Below are 23,465 nucleotides of genomic sequence, written 5' to 3' on the forward strand. Positions count from 1 at the left end.
ACCAGGGAAGCCCTGGATTGGTCTGTCTGCTGAACAAGGTTTTGGTTTTCCTAAATAAAGACAAACCTGGTAGACAGAGCTTTTGGTTATCATTTCCCCTCTTGTCCCTTTCTTTTTGTCTGTAACTTAGGCATAATGCTTGGAGGTGGAGTCGTTATGGAATCATGTGGCAGGATGAGGATAGCAAAGCAGAAAAAGAGAGCCTGGTGTCTGAAGTCATCACAGAACTGCCGTCCAGCCATAAGTGGCACACCTCTGGTATCCTGTTTTCTGTGATAGGAATCCTCTCTGAGGGGTTCAGTCACTGCTCACTGGATTTTCTCTTGTTGCAAACACACCCATTCCCACATGATACAAGAATAAAGGAGACTTTTATTTAATAGGATGCTATAATATAAAGCATTTCAGTGCCAGAAAGACTGACCTGAATGGTCCAATTTAGTAGTCATGAGCTCCATGTGGCTCTTGACATTGCAATTAAATTTTAATTAAAGCAAACTACATGTAAAAACTCAGCACATGTCAAATTTTCAATAACCCTATGTGGCTAGCAGGTACTTGACTGGACAGTGTGGATAGAGACTGTTCATACCATCTTAGAAAATTCTATGGAATAGTGTTAGTTTAGATAAATCTCAGAGTTATATCCATGAATGACTGAAATCAAGTTTGATTCCTTACTGACATGCTTTCTGAGTCAATTTCTTTCCTTCTTCCTAGGAATTATATGGTTTGAAAGAATTCCCTACGATATGTTTCTGGAGTGACTTGCCTCCCTTGCAGATGCACAAAGGCTAAAAAATAACACCTTGGGTCCAGGTAAGGAAAAAACTGGTCTTCTGGGTACTACACCCTTTAATATACAAGTCTGCTTTCTAACAATAGACTAGAAAAATACCTATTACCCAATGCTCCCTCTCCCCTGCTTCCCTTTTCCCAGCTGCATGTATGTGCACGCACACTCTCTCTCGCTCTCACGCACACATACACAATCAGAGTGGAGACACTGATGTTGTGCTCAGTTAAGGATGTGGTCTCTTGAAGGTGGTAGATCCTAAGTTCAGTGCACACCTGGCTTCACTGTGTACACAGAGCTTCTCTGAAGTCACAGGCATCTGCAGCCTTGGACAACACAGATAAAGTTGTCTACTCAGTCCACATTCTATCATGTCTGTTCTTGCCTTAGTTGTATAATTGCTCAGTCATGTCCAACTCTTTTGTGATCCCATGGATTATAGCCCACCAGGCTCCTCTGTCCATGGATTCTCCAGGCAAAAAAATACTGGAGCGGGTTGCCATTTCCTTCTCCAGGGGACCATCCCAACCCAGGGATTGAACCTGAGTCTCCTGCATTGGCAGGTGGTATCTTTACACTGAGCTACCTGGGAAGCCCAAGGGTTGACAACAAAGAAAAATTTGGGAGCATGGTTAGGACTAGGAGTAGCCTAAGATTTTCTTGTATTATGGTTGATTTTGTTTTTTAAGCTTGACCACCAAGAAAAAGCCTGCCAGAAACCACAGAACTGAAACATGGCACCAGGAATCCTACTGTGATCTGGGGGACATTTGCTATGGTGACCTTTGCCGAGATGAAATCCAGTCTTTTAGTAGAAAGAGGTGGAGGTCTTTGGAGTGTGTACAAACCTGAGGTATATCCCAATTCTGCCTCTCCCTAGCTCATCTGACCTCCAGCAAGATGCATGACCTCTACTGTTTGCAAAATGAGGATTATAATACCTCCTGACCTCAATTCGATGTTGTGAAGGTTAAACACCAAGAGGTAGAGCAGGGTAGATACACCATCAGAGTTAGCTGCCACGTTTTTCTCGGCCAAGGGACTGTGAGAATCATCTGCCTTGTGGACATGAAATGGAAAACAGCCACGCTAACCCTGTACTGGCTGACAGAAGTATCATGTGTGGTACCCATACTCTGAGAAAAAATGGTGGTAAGTGTGCTTTTAGTGACCTAGATTGTCTTTTTGCCTCTGTCCTCAATGAATCTTGGGCTGTATTATTTTGCTTAGAAAAAAAAAAAAAGGAATATCAAACAGTTTTTACAGGAATATTAGACTTCATTCCTCACCAGAAGTCCATACTTTTGGTTTTAGGAAACTCATCTAGTGGCAAAGTTTTGTATCATTGAATGTACCTGGTATTAAAGAAGACACCAAAGACAATACCTGTAAGGTAATCCAGACATTCTAGCAATTTCTTCTCTCGGGAAAAATCTAAGGCGAAGGTGTCAAATGTGTCATTGAGGTTGATTTCAGGAATGAGGACCTGGGATGATGCTGTTGCCATGGAGACTCTGTAATTGAAACAAAACAATTTTTTAGAAATGTCAAGCCGGCTTTTACCATCATTGCACAGGAATGAAAAAATAAAAGGAAAAGAAATATCATTTAAAAATAGTGTTATTGATGTAAGCTCATTTATAGGATGGATAAATGACAGGGTCCTACTGTATAGCACAGGGAATTGTAGAATATTCAATACTGTGTGATAAACCATAATGGAAGAGAATATGAAAAAATAAAAACATAAACGATAATGGAAGAGAATATGAAAAAATATATACATGTGTAACTGAGTCACTTTGCTCTACAGCAGAAATAAATACAACATTGTAAATCTGCTGTACTTCAATTAAAAATAATTTTTTTAAAATGTCAAAAAAAACACAAAAACCAGTGCCATTTCTATACGTGACCCTTAAAAAGAATCTCGGAATGGCACAAGCAGCAACATATGCAAATGAGTACAAGCTTCAAGAGAAGGCAGAGGACGTGGGAAAACAGCAGAATGGCTTCCTCTCTTCCTTTTTACTATCGGAAAAAAATTCCCCATGGAGGTGAAAGAATATTCATATTTCACATTGCTGTGTATGTAACTGCCTGGCCCCCGCACATCTAACCCGACCAAGAAGCACACGGCCCCAGGCATTTCTTCACACATCTGTCTGGGAAACTGTTTGTTCCTTTCAGACCCGACCCTGCTCCACTTCAAAGAGGAGCCTCCCAAATTTCAAGCTGCATAAAAGGCAAAGTGAAGATTAAAAAAGAATGTTCCCAGATATTGGATTAGTTTAATCAATGACTAGCCTCCGTCTAAAATAAACATTAAAAAAGGAGTTTTGGTCTGGCTCGTTTTCATTCTCCCTGTCCTCATTTTCTTGTACCATATTCCCAGCAGATGCCGTAGAAAATATGTATGAGCTTTCTCACACATTCCACTGATGGATCCACCGTTTCTCTTCTTCATTAGGGTTGCTAGTGAGACTTCTCATGTATACTCTATAAAGCAAGCTATTGGTATGTATCAATCTCCTGCAATGGACTGTCACATTGATTGGAAAAGTTGTTATCAATAGCAGACCATTTTGACTCATTAAAGAATACAAGTGATCCTTCTAAGAACAAGAAAATTATGGGATGATGTAAACCACTTCTGAGTGCATCAAACTATGCTAGATTCGTAATCTTGTTGATTCTGGTATTTCAGGACATTAAACAAACACCACCAAGGGCCTATTATGTGTAACATGCTAGGAAATTTTGAGCAAAGAAAACAACCTTTACCTAGTTACTTATTTTCTAATTAAGGGCACTTATGCTCATGTATACAAGGCCATAAAGCTAATTGGGAGCAGCCAGGAAGAGGATTCTAGGTCTGTACTCTTCCATTTAGCCTAGAAAAATTTCAGTCAGGTTACTCTATGAGGTAGATCTCTTCTTACATCTCTTAATGGCTCTTAAAGTTTTGGATTTTATAAAGAAATATATCTTGGTTATAAAAACTACATCTGTGGGCATGTCTATACAATGGAATTATTATTTAGTCATAAAAGGGAATGAGATACTGTTAGATGCTATGATGTGGACGAGCCTTGAAAGTATTATGCTAAGTGAAAGAAGCCAGAGACAAAAGGCCACATCTTTTTTTTTTTTAAACTACTCTTTTATTGTTGAAATGAAAGGTTTGTAAAATACAAAATTATTTTAAAAAAAGCATATCCAAATGAATTATCATATGAATGTCAAAGTAAAGTCCAAAATAAAAAAAGGTCACATCTTGTATGATGCAGTTACATGAAACGTCCATAGCAGGCAACTCTGTTGAGATAGAAAGTAAACTGGTGGTTGCCAGGGGTTGGGGGCAAGGGGACAGTGGAGAGTGATTACATAATGGGTGTGGGGTTTTCTTTTGGGGTGAGGAAAATCATTTAGAACTTGATAGAGGCAGCAATTGTACACTGTTGTGAATGTACTGAATGCTAATAAACTGCTCACTTTAAAATGGTTAATTTTATGTTATGCAAAATTTACCTTGATTAAGAAAAAGTCCTGTGAAATGCTTGAAATCCTTAGAAATAAAGTTTCTATTATTGTACTTCTGACACATATTCAATGCTACAGAGGGAGGGAAGTAGAGAGGACAATCAACAGTGTCATAACTGGAATGGTACTGAGGTCCACAGATGAAAGTTTGAAGAGACCTAAATCCTGGAAAGAAAAGTTTCAAGTGTTTGAATGAAGATGGAGAATCTAAATTCACCACTCTAGCTTTTCACCAAGAAACAGTAGATAGCAGAGTTGTGTGATTTTATTAGCTAATTATTGTACCAAAGAGAACTAGACTAATTATTATGACAAGAGCTAATTCAGACTCATGGATAAAGGAATGGTTGCTAGGCAGTTTTCACACATGGTCAAACTGAACTTAAGAAATGCTTTCCTTATGACCTATTATCACAAAACTCCTTCAAACTCAGATCTTAGGATTAGTCAACAACTATTCAATGAATATTGAGTAAGCCCTCCAATTATGTCATTTACTGAAGAGCCCCAAATATTTGCATCCATGCAGAAAAGTAAAAAGAAATGCTGCAGTGCCATTTGAACTCCCCAAATAAAAATTTCAAAGTGAAACCCCAGTTATTTCTATTTTATGATGTCCAACAGGAAGAAGTGTGCCAAGCTATTATGAAGCAAGCACTGAACTTTCTGCTGTGCTTCTCTGCTCTTCCCATGTGGCACAGACCTTGTGCGCACCAAGTTAGAGGATCTCAAATGCTCTGAACAGATAATCTCGAGCTAGTACTTCCCCTGTCCTATGGCACCAGCTTCTGTTCACGTTCATCCAAAATAGATTTCATTGCCAAGTTTCTCCTGGTTCTGTTGTCCAGAAATAATCAACTAAACCATGCTTTAGTCAGGGACATTGTTGACAATGCCTGCCATCCTTTTTTAAAAATAATTCTATTTATTTTTTGACTGTGCTGGGTCTTTGTTGCTATGTGGGCTTTTCTCTAGCTGTGGCGAGCAGGGGCTATTCTCTGTGGCAGTGCACAGGCTTCTCACTGCAGTGGCTTCTCTTGTTGGGGAGCATGGGCTGTATAGCAGAGCATGGGCTATAGGGCGTGCAGGCTTCAGTAGTTGCGGTTCCCAGGCTCTAGGCACAGGCTGAGTAGTTGTGGAGCACAGGTTTAGTTGCCCCATGGCCTGTGGGCTATTTCCAGACCAGGGATCGAACTTGTGTCTCCTTCATTGGCAGGCAGATTCTTTACCGTTGAGCCACCAGGGAAGCCCAATGCATGCCATCTTGATGGTGGGGATTTGATAGAGTGGGAACAAAAAGAATGAAAGTTCCTAAGCCTTGGGGGCAAAGACTGACAAAAAGACTCTTGGGAGATGACTGCAGCTTTTAACACCTACACATTATTTTTTTTTTGATGGAAGGAAAGATATTTATCTTTGGCTACAATTTCAAATTCTTATCTGGAGTGACAGGGGAGTGGAGATATGCCAAATTCAACATTTTAGGCCATGTTTTTATTCCCCAAATCCTTGTTGCCCATCTTGTGGCCTTTCAGATAAATTGCCCAAATCTACCAGGGCCCTCAGACTATACTACTTTCTCAGTTCTGTGCTTTTAGTCATGTCTCTCTCTCTCTCTCTCTCTCTCTCTCTCTCTCTCTGTGTATGGGAATATGTGTGCACATGTTTATAGGTATGTGTGTGTCAAGCTCTTACCATGCTGGAGGAAATAAGGGTATTGCATCCTACCTTGATGCCTCATAGGGTGGGATGCACATTACTTCCTCTTCCTATTTTTTTTAAATTAATTCATTTGGCTGCACCAAGTCTTAGTTGCAGCATGTGGGATCTTGTTCCCTGATTAGGGATTGAACCTGGGCCCCCTGCATTGAGAACACAGAGTCTTAGCGACTGGGCCATCAAGGAAGTCCCTACCTCTTCTTTGTATTTTGACTTCGATGCCCCTAATCTCCATGACACTCAGTTGCTAGGAGCCACTTGGGGCCAGTGTTGTGGAAGGAATACATGTCTAGAGCTACAGTGCTTACAACATTTCCTCCAAACAGTCAATGGGGAAGGTTCTCTACCCTGCTGCCTTAATATTGCCCACATGCCAGACCCCTGACAATGGAATTGAAATGGGTCCCTCACAGGTTGGTGGGCTACAATGCACATCACCATGGGAAAACCTGGTGAGGTCTCATAGTAACAAAATGTGGCTTACTTTCATCAACTCAGGATTTACCAAATGCGTTTGACTCTGGAGCCTTGTTGTTTTCAGACCAATTAACACCCAGTAGAACACATTTCAAAAATCACTCATCAGATGCACTCTGATTCTTATGATGAAATGACATCTTTCCAGTGGATGACTGGCATTCTCGGTTTTGTATTCTGGGGAAGTCTTTTGGATCCTTGAATTGCCCCACTGTACTGTGGGACAAAGACTTCATCTGATAGAATCTAAGTCCCTCCTAGGGATGGAAGTCAGCCTGGCTCCTCTGTCCATGGGATTCTCCAGGCAAGAATAATGGAGTGGGTTGTCATTCCCTTCTCAAGGGGATCTTCCCGACCCAGGGATAGAACCCTTAGCTCCTGTATCTCCTGCCTTGCAGGCATATTCTTTACTGCTGAGCCACCAGGGAAGTCCCTTGATACAGATAATTTGCTGCTAAATGCGATTTTAATTTTAGATGTCTCAAGTAGTACACCAACTTTCTTAGGCTTAGATTGAGTTAAGAATTTTGCATATTTAACATAATTTTAGAAAAGTATACAAAAAACCACTCCAAGAATGATATATTAGCAAGGCTTGAGAATATAGTCCATTATACAATCCATTTGGATCCATTTAGTGAGTGGGAAGGAGGGAAATTAGCATTTGTTGCGCATTTACCTTGAGACAGGATCTCAGTTAATATCTTTGTTAAATTATTTCATTTTATCCCTACAGGAACTGTATTAGGTAGGAATGAATAATCACCCTGTTTTATAGATGTCTTCATGAATTCATTCAGATCAGGCAGTTTGCTGTGTCATGGGGCCTTCATGGTGAAAACAAGATGACTGGGGGTCTTGCCCACTGGGAGCACATGAGGAAACTGTAAGTATCAGGGAGCAGCCCCAAATGCCAGCTGTCACTACTGTTGTTCAGTTGCTTAGTCATGTCTGACTCTTTGTAACCTCATGGGCTGCAGCACTCCAAGGTTCCCTGTCCTTCAGAGCAAACTCCCAGAGTTTGCTCAAACTTATGTCTATTGAGTTGATGATACCATCCAACCATTTCATCTTCTGCCACCCCCTTCTCCTCCTGCCCTCAATCTTTCCCAGCATCAGGGCCTTTTTCAGTGAGTCAGCACTATTCCTGAACAATTAGCATAGAGCCAAGGGCTTGATTCTAAAGCATATGCATCTCTCACAATGTAAAACTCGAGGCTCTCTCCCCTCTTGGGTTTTTTTTTTTCATGTTTCTGAATTGAAAAATCTTTCTGCAGTCTGATTCAGTTTGTAGCAAACATATGCACTTTAAGTGATGTAAGGATCCAGAAAAATTGCATCCAATTCTAACTTGAGGAAGGCCTGCAGTATTAAGTTTCCTGTGGTCATTCTATCCTTGACTAGAAGAGTAAAGATGGTTTACAAGTACACAGGTGCCAAAACCCAAGGCAGACAGACAGGAACAGAGCTGTGAAGTCACGTTTTAGAGAAGAATGTTAAGTAATATGAAAACACAAATCCAAGGAACATTGTGGAGTATCTACAACACCAAAGACATGTTTATAGGAGTGGCCAGCAATGTTATCACAACTGTAGATAGAGGTAGCTATTAGGAGTCCGGTTTTCTGAGTCAAAAATAGCTCTTGGACAAACCCAAAGAATCACAGTTAAAAGGTGACAGTGCTAGGATTTGAACCCAGGTTTCCAAATTACAAGTTCAAGGTCATCGCCCTTTTACCACATTCTGGTTGCTGGAAAAGGCAAAGGGCTCAAGAATTGACCAAGAGGATTGACAAATAGAGACAGACAGAGATGGGATGAAGAAACAGAGTGACAAGGGCTCCTAGCAAATTTTTACAGGTAATACGCATTCAAACTTGATGGAGGTTTAAACTTTTCATAAGTACTATGCCAAGTTTCTTATGGATTTAGTGAAGAGTTCTGCTTATTTAACATCATGTTAGCAAAGTGCACATACAATCACACCAAAAATTATGTATTAGTGAGGCTTGAGAATAGAGTATTGGATTGATCAATAAGTTCATTCAGGTGTTTCCATAAGTTGTTATGGAATAAGCCACAGGAACTTTCTGGTGAACCCTATATATGGTAAAATTCATTTGTGGAAAGAGCAATGGGTCACGATTCTATTCTTGACGAGATGGGCCTGTGAGAGGTAGAGTTGAATGGGTCCAGGTATGACCTGCTGGGTCAAAGGGAGATGCCATGTGGGCATCCATGCTCTTGTGTTAGACTTCAAATGCAGATCTTCTTTCAGAACATTCTATCTTAACTGTTATAGGGACATGTTCTCTCTCCTGCTAGGTGAGAATTTATCCATGTTAGACTGGCTCAGACTTTTAAGAAGTGCTGAGAAATTCAACTCATACTAGCCATTTCATCTGGACATTGCACAATTTATAGCTGGAGAAAAGTACTAGTGGATCCCAGTTGGAAACCATGATGTAAGTGTAAATGCTGTCTACTTGAGTGTCCTGGGTGCACTGGAGTATTAGTGCTGTTTGCAGTTTTTTAACTTTAACATGAATGTTTCAGGCACCTGGAAGCAGTCCAGATGAGAGCAGTGGAGACAATTAAACACTTGGAACTGACGAGTCCTGAGGAAAGAAGCTGGCTGCCTTTGGAGGAGGGAGGAGATCATTTTAAGGATATAAAAGGGATGATAACCAGCTGTTATCCATGTTCATTGGCAGAGATAAGTATCTAACCAGTCGCAGAGGAAATCTCAAAAAGAAGAAAGAACACAAAGAAACTGGCTGGATACTAGACTAGAGCCATAAAGAGACTATACCTCCTTCCATTGAAGGGATACTGGAAGCGGAAATACCACTGCTGACCTCTGTGTGGTATTTTGAGAATCAGCACAGTGTGCAATGTAAGCAAGCCCTTGATAAGCTGTAGTTTTCTTTCTCTTTCCCTGAAGAAATTCAGGTCAGAAGATGGTAAGTATTTTTTTGCCCTAGGCCAAGGGCTGGCAAAGTCCAGTGTGTGTGCTAAGTCACTTCAGTTATGTCTAACTCTCTGAAACCCCATGGAATATAGTCTACCAGGCTGTTCTGTCCATGGGATTTTCCAGGCAAGAATACTGGATTGGGTTACCATGCCCTCCTCCAAGGGATCTTCCCAACCCAGCGATCAAATCCATGTTTCCTGCATTGGTGGGTGGGTTCTTTACCACTAAGCGCCACCTGGGAAGCCCTGGCCAAGGGCCAGATCTGACCTGCCACCTGTTTTTGCCAGTGGTCTTATTGGAACACACTGTTGCCCATTCATTTGCATCTATACTAGGCTGCTGGAGACCTATCATGGCTGAGTTGAGTAGTTGTCATGGGGACTAGATAACCTTCATAGCCAAACATATTTACTCTCTGGTCCTTTATAAGCAGAGTTTGCAGAGCCCTGCTTCTGGATAAAGGTCAGGAAGAAAGAGCTGTCTGGGGTCTTCCAGGGATAGGCTTCAATTATTGCTTTGGATAAAGGTGAGTTGACTCTGAAAATTCCACTGAATGAAAAGTCAATGTCAATGGCATTGGCTGGAGATGTCATGCATTTAGGTGGCGGGAGGTGCTTTTCTTGGGCTCCCTAAGATTTGCTATAGGTGTTTGCATCAGTGAAGGCGAGTAATTTTATGCCTATCAAGTATGTGCACTGAAGGCAGTGACCCCTGTCAGTTTCACTGCTGAGCTGTCCCTTCAAATCATGTAATGTTTATGTCCCCCACCATAGAATAAAGAAGATTTTCAAAGAAGGAGGTATGAAGTTGACAGTTGGGTCCTCTCTCTCCCACATGAGTTGGTCTTGACCTTTGAGGAAAGGCAAAGCTTCTCAACCAAATAAAAACAGGACTCACAGAGAAAAACACCTGGGTGGTTTTTAAAACTAGATAAGCCTTGAGATGGAAGAAAAGATTCCCTTTTATGTTTTGGTCTTCATTTTGATTTTTCATTATTAAGTATATGATAAGATCAGGTTTGAAAGTCACAGTAAATGCAGTTTTGTGCCATCATAAGCTTTCTTCCCCAGTAAAAGGAGGCAGATTTTATTCTTTCTAACTGGCAGACTCTTGTTTCAAAGGCCTTGAACTCCCGGCTGATACTGAAAAGGCTTTGACAGGTCAAAGGGAAGCATTTTGAGCTGGAACAAAGCAACTCAAAGCCTCTATTCTCTCTGGTACCCAGCCTTGAAAATGCAAACAAAAGCAAGGCAGGGCAAGGCCAACCAATCATGGCCCAGACACGGGAGCCCAGGCGCTGAGAATTTCCCAGCAGCCCCTGCACTCACCTCTCAGTGATATTCTTAGCGGTCTGTAGGAAACGCGCGTGATCATTCTCCTTCAGAGAGTGTTCTGCTTGGGAGATGAGTGATGCCGACCGCTCGATGCACTGTTTGCAGTTTGCAATCTGCTGAGCCAGTTTGCGAAGCCTCATCACCTGGAACAAAAGAGGCACGGAGATGGTTGGTTACCTGGGTAGGCTTGCTTAGTGAAAATGCATTGTGCTGGACCCTCGCAGTGTACTAGTTTGGTTGTGTGCAAGTCACCCTTCACTAAAAGTTCAAACAGGAGGCAGAGAAAGCTGCGAACCCCAGTCATGGCACTCTTGTCTGAGCTATTCTTTATCTTCTTGGAGAAGTGTCACTAATTTGTTTCAGGAGGAAGCCCTGAATTGCGAATTGCTTCCCTGTTGATGGGGAAAAAAGGTGTTGCCCAGTGTGAGTTAGAGGGTCACTGGGCCTCTTCCCTCAGCCATTCTAACACAATGACTGTAAGATCACAGGGAACCCTGGAACTTTCTCTATCGTATTTTTTCAGCCAATGAGAAAATAAAACATCACTGTAGGTGCAAAACGTGTGGCTTAAGTCAAATCAAAAGTTCTTTGCCATCCATGTAAGAGAATGGTGATGTAAACACATTAGATAGTACTATTTCCCACACTATCACAAACTCATGTGTTAAATTAACAGAAAGGGAGCATTTTTTCCATTGATTAATATTTTTCCTGTTCCACAGATGAGAGAAAGCCAAAAAAAGCACAGCTGGACCATTTCCCCTCACCGGGAACGTCATTTCCAGGCACTTTGTGCTTGCTTGATAACTAAAACTATTTTGATAAGCAGTTCCCAGTCCGGATAAAAATGCTCATTTGGTTCCAACCTCCATTCCAACTTCTGATTCTGTCTTGCTTGAAAACGACCCTCAAACATAACTGACCATCACCTTAGGGCAGGCTGTGATAAGTCCATGGTAACCCACTTGACCGGTCACTCTGGTGTTTGCAGTGTGCTGGGAGATGAAGCCCTCTGGCCAGAAGCCAGGGGAAAATGAGAGTGCTAATTGGAACAGCAGTGCACCCTGTGCGCGCCGCCCCAGCCCCCTCCGTCCCAGCTCAAGTCTACACAGCCTGGGACAGGTCTTGGCCGGCTTTCTGATCATTCCGGAATGGAAAACAGCCTGGGGTGAAAGGGTAGGGAGGAGGCCAGTTCATCTGTCTTGCAGACAAGGCTGGCTCGGGTTCCCTCCAGAATTCCTGCTAACTCCAAGAAATTCCTCCTTTCTCCAAGTCATCATTATCATCCCTGTGCAAGTCTAATCGAAGTAAAGGAAGGAAGGAGATGTCAGAACTCGAGGTCTCTGAGGACTGTCCAATTTCAGCTCTGTTGTACCAGAGCAGACAAAGGAAATGAATGCTGAACTGTGAGGCGGCAGCCACAAGATTGCAGGCAAGAGTGAGATTCTTGAAAGTCAAGGGTTAGAGAAATGAAGTGTCAAAACTCTGGAGCATAGAGTATGTTATCTTAAGCCCGGTAAAAGATTTACCACATTATATATAATTACAGTGACCATCACTGCCAATTAACTGTGTTTGTTAGTTGAATAAAATGACACTTATTGTACACCAAATAGAATTTAGCTTCTAACAGCATTATATCCAGAGGTAAAGCTCAGAAAGGCATCGAGTCCAATTCAAGATGTTGGAACACATCCAGAAGAAATTGTCAGAGGAAGGAATACTTAATCACAAGTTACATGGCAGAACTGAAGATATTTAGTATAATTCTAACAGCAACAAAACAAATAAGGTCCAAGTATTCCTTTTGAATAACTTCATGTCCTTTCAGTACACGTTGTAGTGATCACACAGATTACAAATGGAAAAATGCTTGACCTGCACTTTCTTCTTTAGAATAAAAAACACATAAAATTCTGTCATGATGCTGGAAATTCAAAGTGACATAAGAAGAAAAGGAAAAAAAGTCCTAAATCATGCATAAGTTGAATTCAAGCCAAAATGAGAGCCACCTTAGAAAATATACAAATGTTTTACAGAAGACAACTTGGTTTAATTTTAATTTTACTTCTGTGTAGAATTCCATCTGATAGACCAGACTGGAGCTTTATAAGCCTGGTGTGCACAAGAATTAGTTGGGGATCTCTTAAAGAAAACCTGTAAATGTCTGGGCCAACACTTCAAAATCCTAGGTGAGGGGTTGTAATTGGCAGACTGTGGGAATCTGCATTTTAACAAGCAATGGATATTTTTTGATCTGTAGGTGATGAATCACTAGAATGGATGGGATTAGCATTTTAAAAAAACTAAATGAAAGAGGAGAGGAGAAAAGACAGTAGCAGAGTGCATTCCTTGTAGAAAGGGTAAGTTGGGTTTTGTAAAACTTACTTCTCTGTGTTCGTGTGTCAATGCTGGGTTTGATGTATTTTTTACTGTGGGTTTCAGTAAAAAAGAAAGAAAAAAGAAAAGAAAACCACTTTCCTAAGTTAGTTCACAAACTATGGTCTATGGACCATAACCAGCACAAAACCTGTTTGTGTAAATAAAGTTTTATCAGCACAGGGCCACATGCATGTATTTATGAATCATTTATGGCTGCTTTCACACTATACCGCTGGGCAGTGGTGAGCAGTAATGACAGTCTATAGGTCACAACTGAAAATATTTATTATACCTGGCCCTTTACAAAGTTTGCTGAACTAAATGATTCTAATCAGATGGCCATGATTTGGATCACATTATATGAAACACTGTCCTACATGGTACCACACTTCAGGATCAGACACTGAGTATTTAGCAAACTACAAATGCCTTCATTAGAAAACACCTTTTAAAAGATATTACTTAATTTTTTTTCCAAGTTGGCAGTGTTCTTTTTCCCTTGGGGAAGTGTGACTGAATGTTGTAATTTGTGGAGTTCACTTCCACAGTCATCATGGAAATACTTTCTTTGTTGGAATCTCCTTTTATTGGGGACATAAGCATATTTATATCAATTTACTTGCTGTTTATTTTACCTTACAGATGCTTTTAAAAGTGGCCATTTATTTTTCTTTAAGTGTATTTTAAGTGCTTTTATTATCTACATGGGTTCTCACCCCAAAATTGGTTCAAACCATTGATCCTCAATTAAAAGAAGTATCTGAACTGACAATAAGGACTGTACTGAGCATTTTTATAAGGCTATACAAAAGCCCTGACATGGACTCCAGGGTAATTACCAGCAATTTTGGAGACTCAGAGCACATAAAAGTAGTGATGAGAAGGGACCCCCTTTTGTTTTTAGCTGCAGCTTTCTCGGATATGTGTCTGAACATAAGTACATTGTTTGCTTAACCTGGAGTCTGCTGTCAGCTTTCCGTGTGTTGATGTGTGGATGTGAAATTTATCCCCTACTGCTGAAGAAATAAGCCAGCTCTTTCTTGGGGAGTCTCAGAGCTTGAGAATTGATATAATCATTGTAAGTCATGTTGGTGTATCTAGTTGTGGCATAGATACCTTCAGTCAGTCCAAATATAAAGGCTGTTGAGCTGTTATTTCAAAGAAGGCGCAATGGTCTGAGGGAAGGAATTACCAGTCTGTGCTAATGGGTAACAGCATCATCTGATTGGCAGCCTTCCCCACCCCCTGCCCACCGTGGTTGGAGGATACGCAGTGAGTTTGTTTTCTCTGGGTCTAGGGCGTTGTTAGCACTAAATACAGAGGCAAAGCCAAGAGGTGGGTCAGATTAACCTTTGTGGGCTCCATGATTTTGCTTTCAGCTCCCCACTTTTAAGTGCTGGTCCGAGCACTTCTTTGGATTGCATGTCATCAGACTTCCCAGTTACCACCCTGGACACCCTCACTGGGCCCCAAGCCCATACTTGGAGATGCTGGGCAGGGAGTTGGCATGCATGCTCTTCTTTTCTTTAAAATGTCTCTCTGACACCCAATTCCCTGGCCAGGGACTTAGTCACTGTGAATTCCCAGGTTAGGGATGAACTAGTCCTTCAGACATGACTGAATTGACTTAGCAGTAGCAGCAGCAGCAGCAGTCCTTGGTCATGTGCCAAGGTAGTAACTCAATGGAAAGCTGAACTGGGCCCTCATCTTTCTTCTGAGATCATGTCCCTGGGAAAACGTGCATTTTTAAGAAGGGATACACCTCAAAAGTACAGTTTTTCAAGTCATATGACCAATGTTGCCATACACAGCACCAGCGTTAGCAAATGTCAGTGTTTTCATCATTGTAGCATAGGATTTTTCAGAAGGCAGTAAAATATTATTGACGACATTGAAGCCCTTGAATGTCCCTCCCTAATTCCATTCATGTCTCTCTCTAGAGGAAAACACACTTCTGATGACTCCCAAGCATGCTAATGTATGTTTGCCTCAATAGTGTATGCAATTTTTTGTAGTTCATCAAACTGTATATAATATTTCTTATTCTCTATGAATCATTATAAACCTTGCTTCTCTTTCTGTGACTCGTCCATATAAATATGTATCACCCCAGTTCGTTGCTTTTAATATCTGAAGACTATTCCATGGTATAAATACACAAGTTGAGTTCAGTCACTCAGTCGTGTCCAACTCTTTGCAACCCCATGGACTGCAGCACACCAGGCCTCCCAGTCCATCACCAACTCCAAGAGCTTGCTCAAACTCATGTCCATCGAGTCATGAGTGATGCCATCCAACTGTCTCATCCTCTGTCACCCCCTTCTCCTCCTGCCCTCAATCTTTCCCAGTATCAAGGTCTTTTCCAATGAATCAGTTCTTCACATCACGTGGCCAAAGTATTGGCGCTTCAGCATCAGTCCTTCCAATAAATATTCAGGACTGATTTCCTTTAGAATTGACTGTTTTGATCTCCTTGCTGTCCATGAGAGAGTCCCTATTTTCAAGGTAATGAATATATATATATACATGTGTATATATGTGTATCATATATGTATGTATGTGTGTACATATATATACATATACATATACATATATGTTTCATACCCCCAATTCTCTTCCTGCCCCTTTGTCATTTATCCTGCCCACCCCTCTGTCACTCATCCTTCAGCATTCACTGATTTGTTTTCTGTCACTGTAGCTAATTAGAAAGAGTTGTTTCTGGAATTCTGTATGAATATACTCATGCAGTATATACTATTTTCTGTCTGGCTTTTTTCACTCATGATTCATGTTGTCACATGGGCTTCCTTGCTGAATAGCATTATATGGAAATGCCACTAATCATTTCTGTATTCATCTATTGATAGCCTTTGGGTCATTTTCAGTCAAGGGCTATTGTTGTTGTTTAGTCATTAAGTTGCATTTGACTCTTTCACAATCCCATGAACTGTAACCCACTGGCCTCCTCTGTCCATGGGATTTCCCAGGCAAGAATGCTGGGGTGGGTTGCCATTTCCTTCTCTAGGGAATCTTCCTAAACAAGGGATCTCCTACATCTCCTACATTGGCAGGTGAATTCTTCACCACTAGTGCCACCTCGGAAGTCATTACCCTTAATATTACCATGAAAATTCATGTTCAAATTTTATATAAACATCCACTTTCATTTTTCTTGGTAAACACCTAAAATGGCTGGATGAAAGGGTATGTGTATATTTAACTACTGAAGAAACTGTCAATCAGTTTTCTAAAATAGAGTTTCCATTCTTAGAACCGTGTGTGAGTTACAGTTAATTCACATTCTTACCAGCACTTGGCATAGTCCATCTTTTTAATTCAACCATCCTAAGAGGTAAGTAGTTGTATCTCACTAAGTTTTACTTTGCATTTCCTTAATGACTTAATGATTTTGATCATCTTTTCATGTGCTTATTTGCCATCCTGATACCTTCTTTGGTAAAGTAGTTATTCAAATCTTTTATCCATTGTGGTGAAGGGGTTATCTATTTCCTTAATCTTGAGTTTTGAAAATTTGTTATATATTCCAGATACATGTACTTGGTTAAATAAACCATTTATAAATATTTTTTCCTAATGTGTGGTTTGTCTTTACACTCATTTAAGAGTGCCTTGAGAAGCTTTTACTTTTGATAATACAAAATGTATAATTATCTCTTTAGTTTGTAAATATTTCTTTTATGTTTTTGCCATTGTATATAATCTTGGGCCAACCCAAGGTCACCAAGATTTCCTCCTGTTTTCTCTTGTAGAGTCTTCATAGTTTTTACATTTAAGTATATCACCCATGTATATTTAATTTTTGTATGTAGTGTGAAGTACAGATCAAGTTACCTATTCTTATGTGTAGAGTCTCCCCCTGTGGAGGCTGAAACTCAGCTTCCAAAACTGCCTTCCAGCTGAGTTTTCTTTGCAACTTCAGTGTAGGCATTTTCTCCTCCAAAACTTCTAATTTGTTGTTTTTATATCTATTTTTTCTTATTTCCTATCCTCCTTTTTGTGGTTTCACAACTTTTTGCTCTTCTAAGATAGAAGTTATTCCTCTGTGGATCTCTTTGAACATCTAAATATTTTCCCATCAAATTCCTTTCATCTGAGGTGAGAAAATGTCTTCGTTGATTTTGTTGGGGGTGTTTTAGAAATTCAAGATGTCTTTATATGCTTTGGAATTGTGGTTTGTATTTCAGTTTTCAAAGGGCAGCAGTCATTCATAAGTTTTTTTCCTCCCTCACTCACCTTGCTTAGCCTAGCCTGTCTGTCTTACAGTCACGGTCACCTCATCCTTGGGGTCCTCATGCAGGAATCTTGTATTATCTCTGCATTGCTGAGGCTCTTGCATTTTGTGTAGGTATCAGAAACAGTAAGTGCAAAGCCAGGCTCCAACCCAACTGACTTGCTCCAGACTCCCAAGCCTGAAGTTTGCCAAAAGCTCTGACCCAAGGTGGAGGCTGGCAAGAAACTTTTGTCAGTCCCTTTCAGTGAGCTGAGAAGCCTTATCTCGTTTGGGGCCCAGCTGTGTGTCTCTTTGCTTTTCTCTTTTACTATGTTCTGGATCACAGACACACTCAGGGCAGAGTGGATACACCAGAGCATGAAGCCCACGTATCATCATGGCTGGAACTGGGGACACCCTTTCGCTACTTTAATCTAGTTTATGAGAGTAACCCTCATGCTGCGGAGGTAAGTAAGAGAAACGAGGACCTGTTGGCCAGGAGGTTGTGGTGGAGTCATTGCAGGCTGAATAAGGCCCCCCAAAGATGCCCACATCCTAATCCCAGGAGTTAAAAAAAAATGTGACCTTACATGTTCCTTTACACAGGAGTCTTGGCAGATGTGACTAAATTCAGAATCTGGAGCTGAGGGAATATTTTCCTGGATTATCTGGGTGATCCCAATGTAATTATAAGGGTCCTGATGAGAGAGAACCAGGAGAGTCTTTGCCAGAGAAAAGAGATCTGAGGCGGGAAGTGATGCTCAGAGTGATGTGATGAAGAAACCACCAGCCAAGGAATGCGGGTGGCTCCTATAAGCCAAAAAAGAAATGAATTCCGTGTACACCTTCAGAAAGAAATAGCACTGCTGAAATATTGACAGGAGCACAGTTGTGACTGGTTTTAGACTTCTGACCTTCAGAAGGTCAGATAATAAATCTGTGTTGTGTTAAGCCACTAAGTTTGTGGTAATTTGTTTGAGCAGCAATAAGAAAGTAATGTGTATTGAGAGCTGATCCCTGCATATGACCATGTAAGGGCAAACAAACTGCCTTCCATATGCATATTAATAATTAATTACAGTTGTTTTCAGGCTCTCGTGTTTTCAGGCTCTCTGGAAGATGTCAGGTATTAGGAAATATACACATGGTGCCTGATGATGGAAGAGGACACAGATCCAGTACAGATTTCAGACTGACAATATAATTTCTATGTGGGGTAAGTAATTGTTTAACACATCTGAGTCCATCCTTGGCCAGGGAATAATTTTTTTTAAAAAAACTTGTCATTTTGTATAGGAGTACAGCCGATCAACAATGTTGTGATAATTTGAGTTGAACAGCAAAGGGACTCAGCCATACATATACATGTATCCATTCTCCCCCAAACTCCCCTCCCATCCAGGCTGCCATATGACATTGGGCAGAGTTCCCTGTGCTGTACAGTAGGTCCTTGTTGGTTATCCATTTTTTTAAATATAGCAGACTGTATATGTCCATGCCAAACTATCTCTTCAAGTCAGGGAATAATTTTATATTAATTTGATAATCCACAACTTCAGGACCTATTTGATTTGACCTTAACTTTTGTGATCATCACAATGTACATGTGTAAATGTTTTTCATTCTACACAGACAAAGCAGTCTAAAACATTATACAATGAGAAGTGTCTTTCAAATTTTATAGAAAACCAAAGAGCATAGACATTTGCTTTTGTAATCTCTATATACTACTTAATTCTTGCTGATTGGATTTAATTACACATATTTCCTTATAGTTATGAGCACTAATAAGATAAATTCAAGAATTGATTTGATCATGACCAAACTTTTTTATTTTTAAATATTTACAAAATTGTCTTGAGGGTGGCAGAGAAATGGGATAAAGTGGATCAAAAATTTATCAATACAAATACGACTACTTCTGTGGTGAAACAGACCACCAGCCCAGGTGGGAGGCATGAGTCAAGTGCTCGGGCCTGTTGGGCTGGGAAGATCCAGAGGAATCGGGTGGAGAGGGAGGTGGGATGGGAGACCGGGATGGGGAATTCGTGTAACTCTATGGCTGATTCACATCAATGTATAACAAAACCCACTGAAAAATAAAAAAATTTAAAAAATTAAAAAAATAAAAACAAACAAAAATAAATAAATAAATAAAAATTAAAAAAAAAATAGAATAAAGTGATTCTAGAATTATCAACATTTTGAAATAAATTGTTGCAGGTGTATTCAGGAGACCATCACACAAAGAAAGGGTGGAGCAAAAATTGGCCCACGAAGGGGCTTTGACCTACATCCTAAAGACTTAAAGAGTACAACCACAGAAAATACAGAAAAAGGAGGCATTCAGTATTTCTTAAGCTATTGGCTTGCATGGGAGTATATTTTCTCCAGGTAGAGAATTTGAAACCTTCTGCCCTAGAAATCGTACCTTTCCTTCTTTGATCTTGGTTCCAATGATTTGTCGTCTTTGCTGAATGATCTCAATAAGAAGATCACATTCCTCCATCAATTTGGCTTCTTGACGTGATGCATTGACCTTTGGGATAGATAAAATGGTGAGCATTAATTTAGTGTCTCTTTTCCATTAAATGCTCCCTTTTAAGATGTAGACTAGTAAACTTCTATTAATTGCTGAAAAGATATTTACTTAAAAATTTTTTGAGGAAAAGTTACTGTACAATCATATATAAGAGACTGGTGGGCTAGAGTCTACAGGGTCACAAAGAGTCCGACATGGGTGAGTAACACACTTTCACAGCTTATACCTCTTAATCCCCTACTATGTCTTCCCTCTCTCCACTGGTAACTACTAGTTTTTTCTCTAAATCTGTGATAAAAAGATGTTTTCAATGTTAACTCTTCTTCCAATTATGCAGGGATGGCAAATATAAGACTTACATGTCTACTCCCTACCTTCAATCCTTGGAAAACATTTATTATCCAATGATAGCCACCTCTTTTTGCTAAGCCGTGCTCAACCTCAGGATCGTTCTTAACACACCATGTATGTAGCTATTACCAATTAATTGAAAAGTGATATTTGCAATTCCTGTTTTTATATTTTGAAGGGAAGTGCAGTTTGAGACTACTAAACAAAAGTTAAACTCATACTCTTCTTTTATGGAAGATAGATTATGATCAATATCTTTTGGGCACATTTTCCAAAAGCAAGCTAGCAAGGTGACATCACGTTTATTTAACTTGTCTTTTATATACAGATGCAAACTTTGTGTTTAGTCACTATGAAAACATCAAAAAGGAAAAGGATGGTTAAAATTAATCTTATGACATAATTTTAAATATTATCTCTGGAAGTCTGGGGATCTACCATGAAAGCCTGCCATTCTGCTGGCAAGGTCGATCATTGTCGAATGGCTTGCATTTGAAGTTTGTAAGGCTCACTGTATGCAAGAAAGGGTTAACATTAGCTCATTCTTGGCAACTGGGCTTGGGAAGTACTGTACACAGGCTGTGTCCTCCACTTCATGATGATTCTGAAATGTTATTCATAGAGACCCAAAAACCACAGCTGTGGGAGATGGAGATAGGACAGGCCTGAATTTTATGATGTTAACACAGCACAGGAGAAGTGGCTGTGCTGTTATAAAGAATGCCAATAGACAATTGATGATTCCAGTATAACTCAGGGAGGAGACAGGGCCCAGACATGTAGCCCTTTTGATTGGGCATACTTTATTTAACTAGAGTAATTTCAATCTCTATGAATGAGATAAACCGGAAGTGGGGTCAGGAGTTCTTGTCATTCCTTTTGACATCACACTGAATTTAATAACTGACGACAACCGAGCTATGAAAACGATGGCAGTCTACTGAAACCATGGATCAATTATGATGGAGAAAGTGAAATTTGTGGAAAATAGCACCTTACACATATCTCCTGGCATGACCCCTAAGAGCTAAGCTGTATTTGAACATGAACATATAATCAAGGTAAATCTGACTGGAGGCAAGCTCCTTATAGGGATCTTTGGGTGTTGTATGACATGAGCTATCTATTCCAGGCACCTGGAGCCATATTTGACACAGAATAGGCATTCAAAAACTATTTGTCCAATGACTAGATAGTGAAAATGACCTTCCAACAAGAGACAAGGTAATATGTAATCAGGCAAGTAGGTATCCTGGTATACCGCAAGTAGGTAATATGCAGGTATTGAATGTGTTGGTTTCCTAAGACTGTGTAGACACAGAAGTATGTCTTCATGATTCTTTTTAGCGGGCAGGGTATTTATTTTCCTGATAGCCTTATTGAAATATTCTGTGTATATCATAAAAATCACCCATTTAAAGTGTACAGTTTGTGGGTTTGAGTGTACTCAGAGTTTTAGAATCATCATCACAATCTAATTTTAGAAAAATTTCCACATCCCCTAAAGAATTCCATACCCATTTGCAGTAACTCCATATTCTGACTACCTACCCTATTTGAGGGCATAGGTAACCACTAGTCTATGATCTGTCTCTTTATGCATTTGCCTGTTCTCTACATTTCATATAAGTGGAATCAAACAATATATGATCCTTTTTGGTCTGGCTGATTTCACTTAGCATAATGTTTTCAAGATTGCTCTGTGTCATACCATGTGTCAGTACTTCATTCCTTTTTATGCCAAATATTATTACAGAAGTAATACACCACATTTTGTTTATCCATCCTCTAGTAGATGGACATTTGGGTTGCTTCTATTTTTTGGTTACTGAGAAACAGTATCACTGTGAACATTCATGTATAAATTTCTGTGTGCACATATGTATTCATTCTTCTTGAGTATAGAAGAATTGCTGGGTCACACGTCAACTCTGTTTAACTTTTTGAAGAACTGCCAAACTGGTTTCCAAAGGGGCCGCATCATTTTAGATTCCAAGAACAAGTATGTGAGGCTTCCAATTTCTCAACATCCTTGTCAACACTTGACACTGTCTGTCTTTTCTGTTTTATTCATCATAGTGGGTGTGGAGTAGCATCTTATTGTGGTTTTGAGTTGCATTCCCTGATGGCTAAAGATGTTGAGCATCTTTTCATGTGCTTATGGAACATTTGTGTACCTAATTCAGAGACGACTATTCAGATCTTTTGTTCTTTTTGTAATTGGGCCATTTACCTTATATAGTTAATATATTTTGGGTACACAGTCCCTTATTAGTTATGTGATTAGCAAATGTTTTCTCCCATTCTGTAGGCTGTCTTTCGTTTTCTTGATAGTGACATTGGAAGCATAAAAGTTTTTAATTTTGATGACATCTAATTGTTCTATTGTCACTTGTGTTTTTTGGTATCATAGCTAAGAAACCTAATCCAAGGTTGTGAAGATGTATGATTCTGTTTTCCTCTGCAAGTTTTATCTCTTACATATATATCTGTGTGCCATTTTAAAATAAGTTTTATGTATGGTGAGAAATAGGGATCTGACTTTATCCTTTTATTTATGGATATCCAGTTGCTAAAGCACAAAAGACAATTCTTTCCTCCATTGCAGTATCTTAGCACCTGGTCAAAAATCAATTGGCTTTACTGTGAGGTCCTCAGGTTTTGACATTACTGCTAACATATTCTCTGCTTAAAGATTTTTTTCTAGTTTTGACTAAACCTAGTGAGACCATGCTAGTCCCTCTCAAGCAGGTACCATGAAGTGTGATATGGAATACGAGCTCTTCTCACAGGATTATTTTGAGAAAGTCAAGGAGTATCTCTGTTTCTAAGTGTCTGTATGTTGTAAATGAGGTGAATATTGCCTGAGTAGGATCATTGTAGTAAATACAATACCACAATATATGAGGAATCATATATTTGGAAATAACTTACATTATGAAGCCATAGACACATGTGAGGTAGTAGTGTCTGCATGGAGAAGCAGTTTCAGTAAGAGACTATGATACAGTTTGTGATCTATGTCACTCTCCAAATCATTGCAATTTGCGCTACTCTATGGTAGGAAAAGTGTGAAGTTTCCAAATTTTTATGACTGCCAATCTTCCATTCCAATA

At 39.9% G+C, this 23,465-nt stretch overlaps 1 protein-coding gene across 4 annotated transcripts in view; it reads right to left on the reverse strand.

The window, feature by feature from the left end:
- MID1 (midline 1) overlaps positions 1-23,465 on the reverse strand; it is a 391,822-nt gene that overhangs the window by 24,960 nt on the left and 343,397 nt on the right. For all 4 annotated transcript variants that reach the window (XM_065915785.1, XM_065915786.1, XM_065915783.1 and 1 more), the window contains exons 4-6: positions 19,888-19,995; positions 10,838-10,986; positions 2,183-2,310 (exon numbers count right to left, since the gene is read on the reverse strand). In XM_065915785.1, coding sequence (XP_065771857.1) covers positions 2,183-2,310; positions 10,838-10,986; positions 19,888-19,995 — 385 coding nt within the window. The remainder of the gene's footprint in view (positions 1-2,182; positions 2,311-10,837; positions 10,987-19,887; positions 19,996-23,465) is intronic.

The sequence above is a fragment of the Muntiacus reevesi genome, chromosome X (genome assembly GCF_963930625.1).
Source record: "Muntiacus reevesi chromosome X, mMunRee1.1, whole genome shotgun sequence".
Taxonomy (NCBI): domain Eukaryota; kingdom Metazoa; phylum Chordata; class Mammalia; order Artiodactyla; family Cervidae; genus Muntiacus; species Muntiacus reevesi.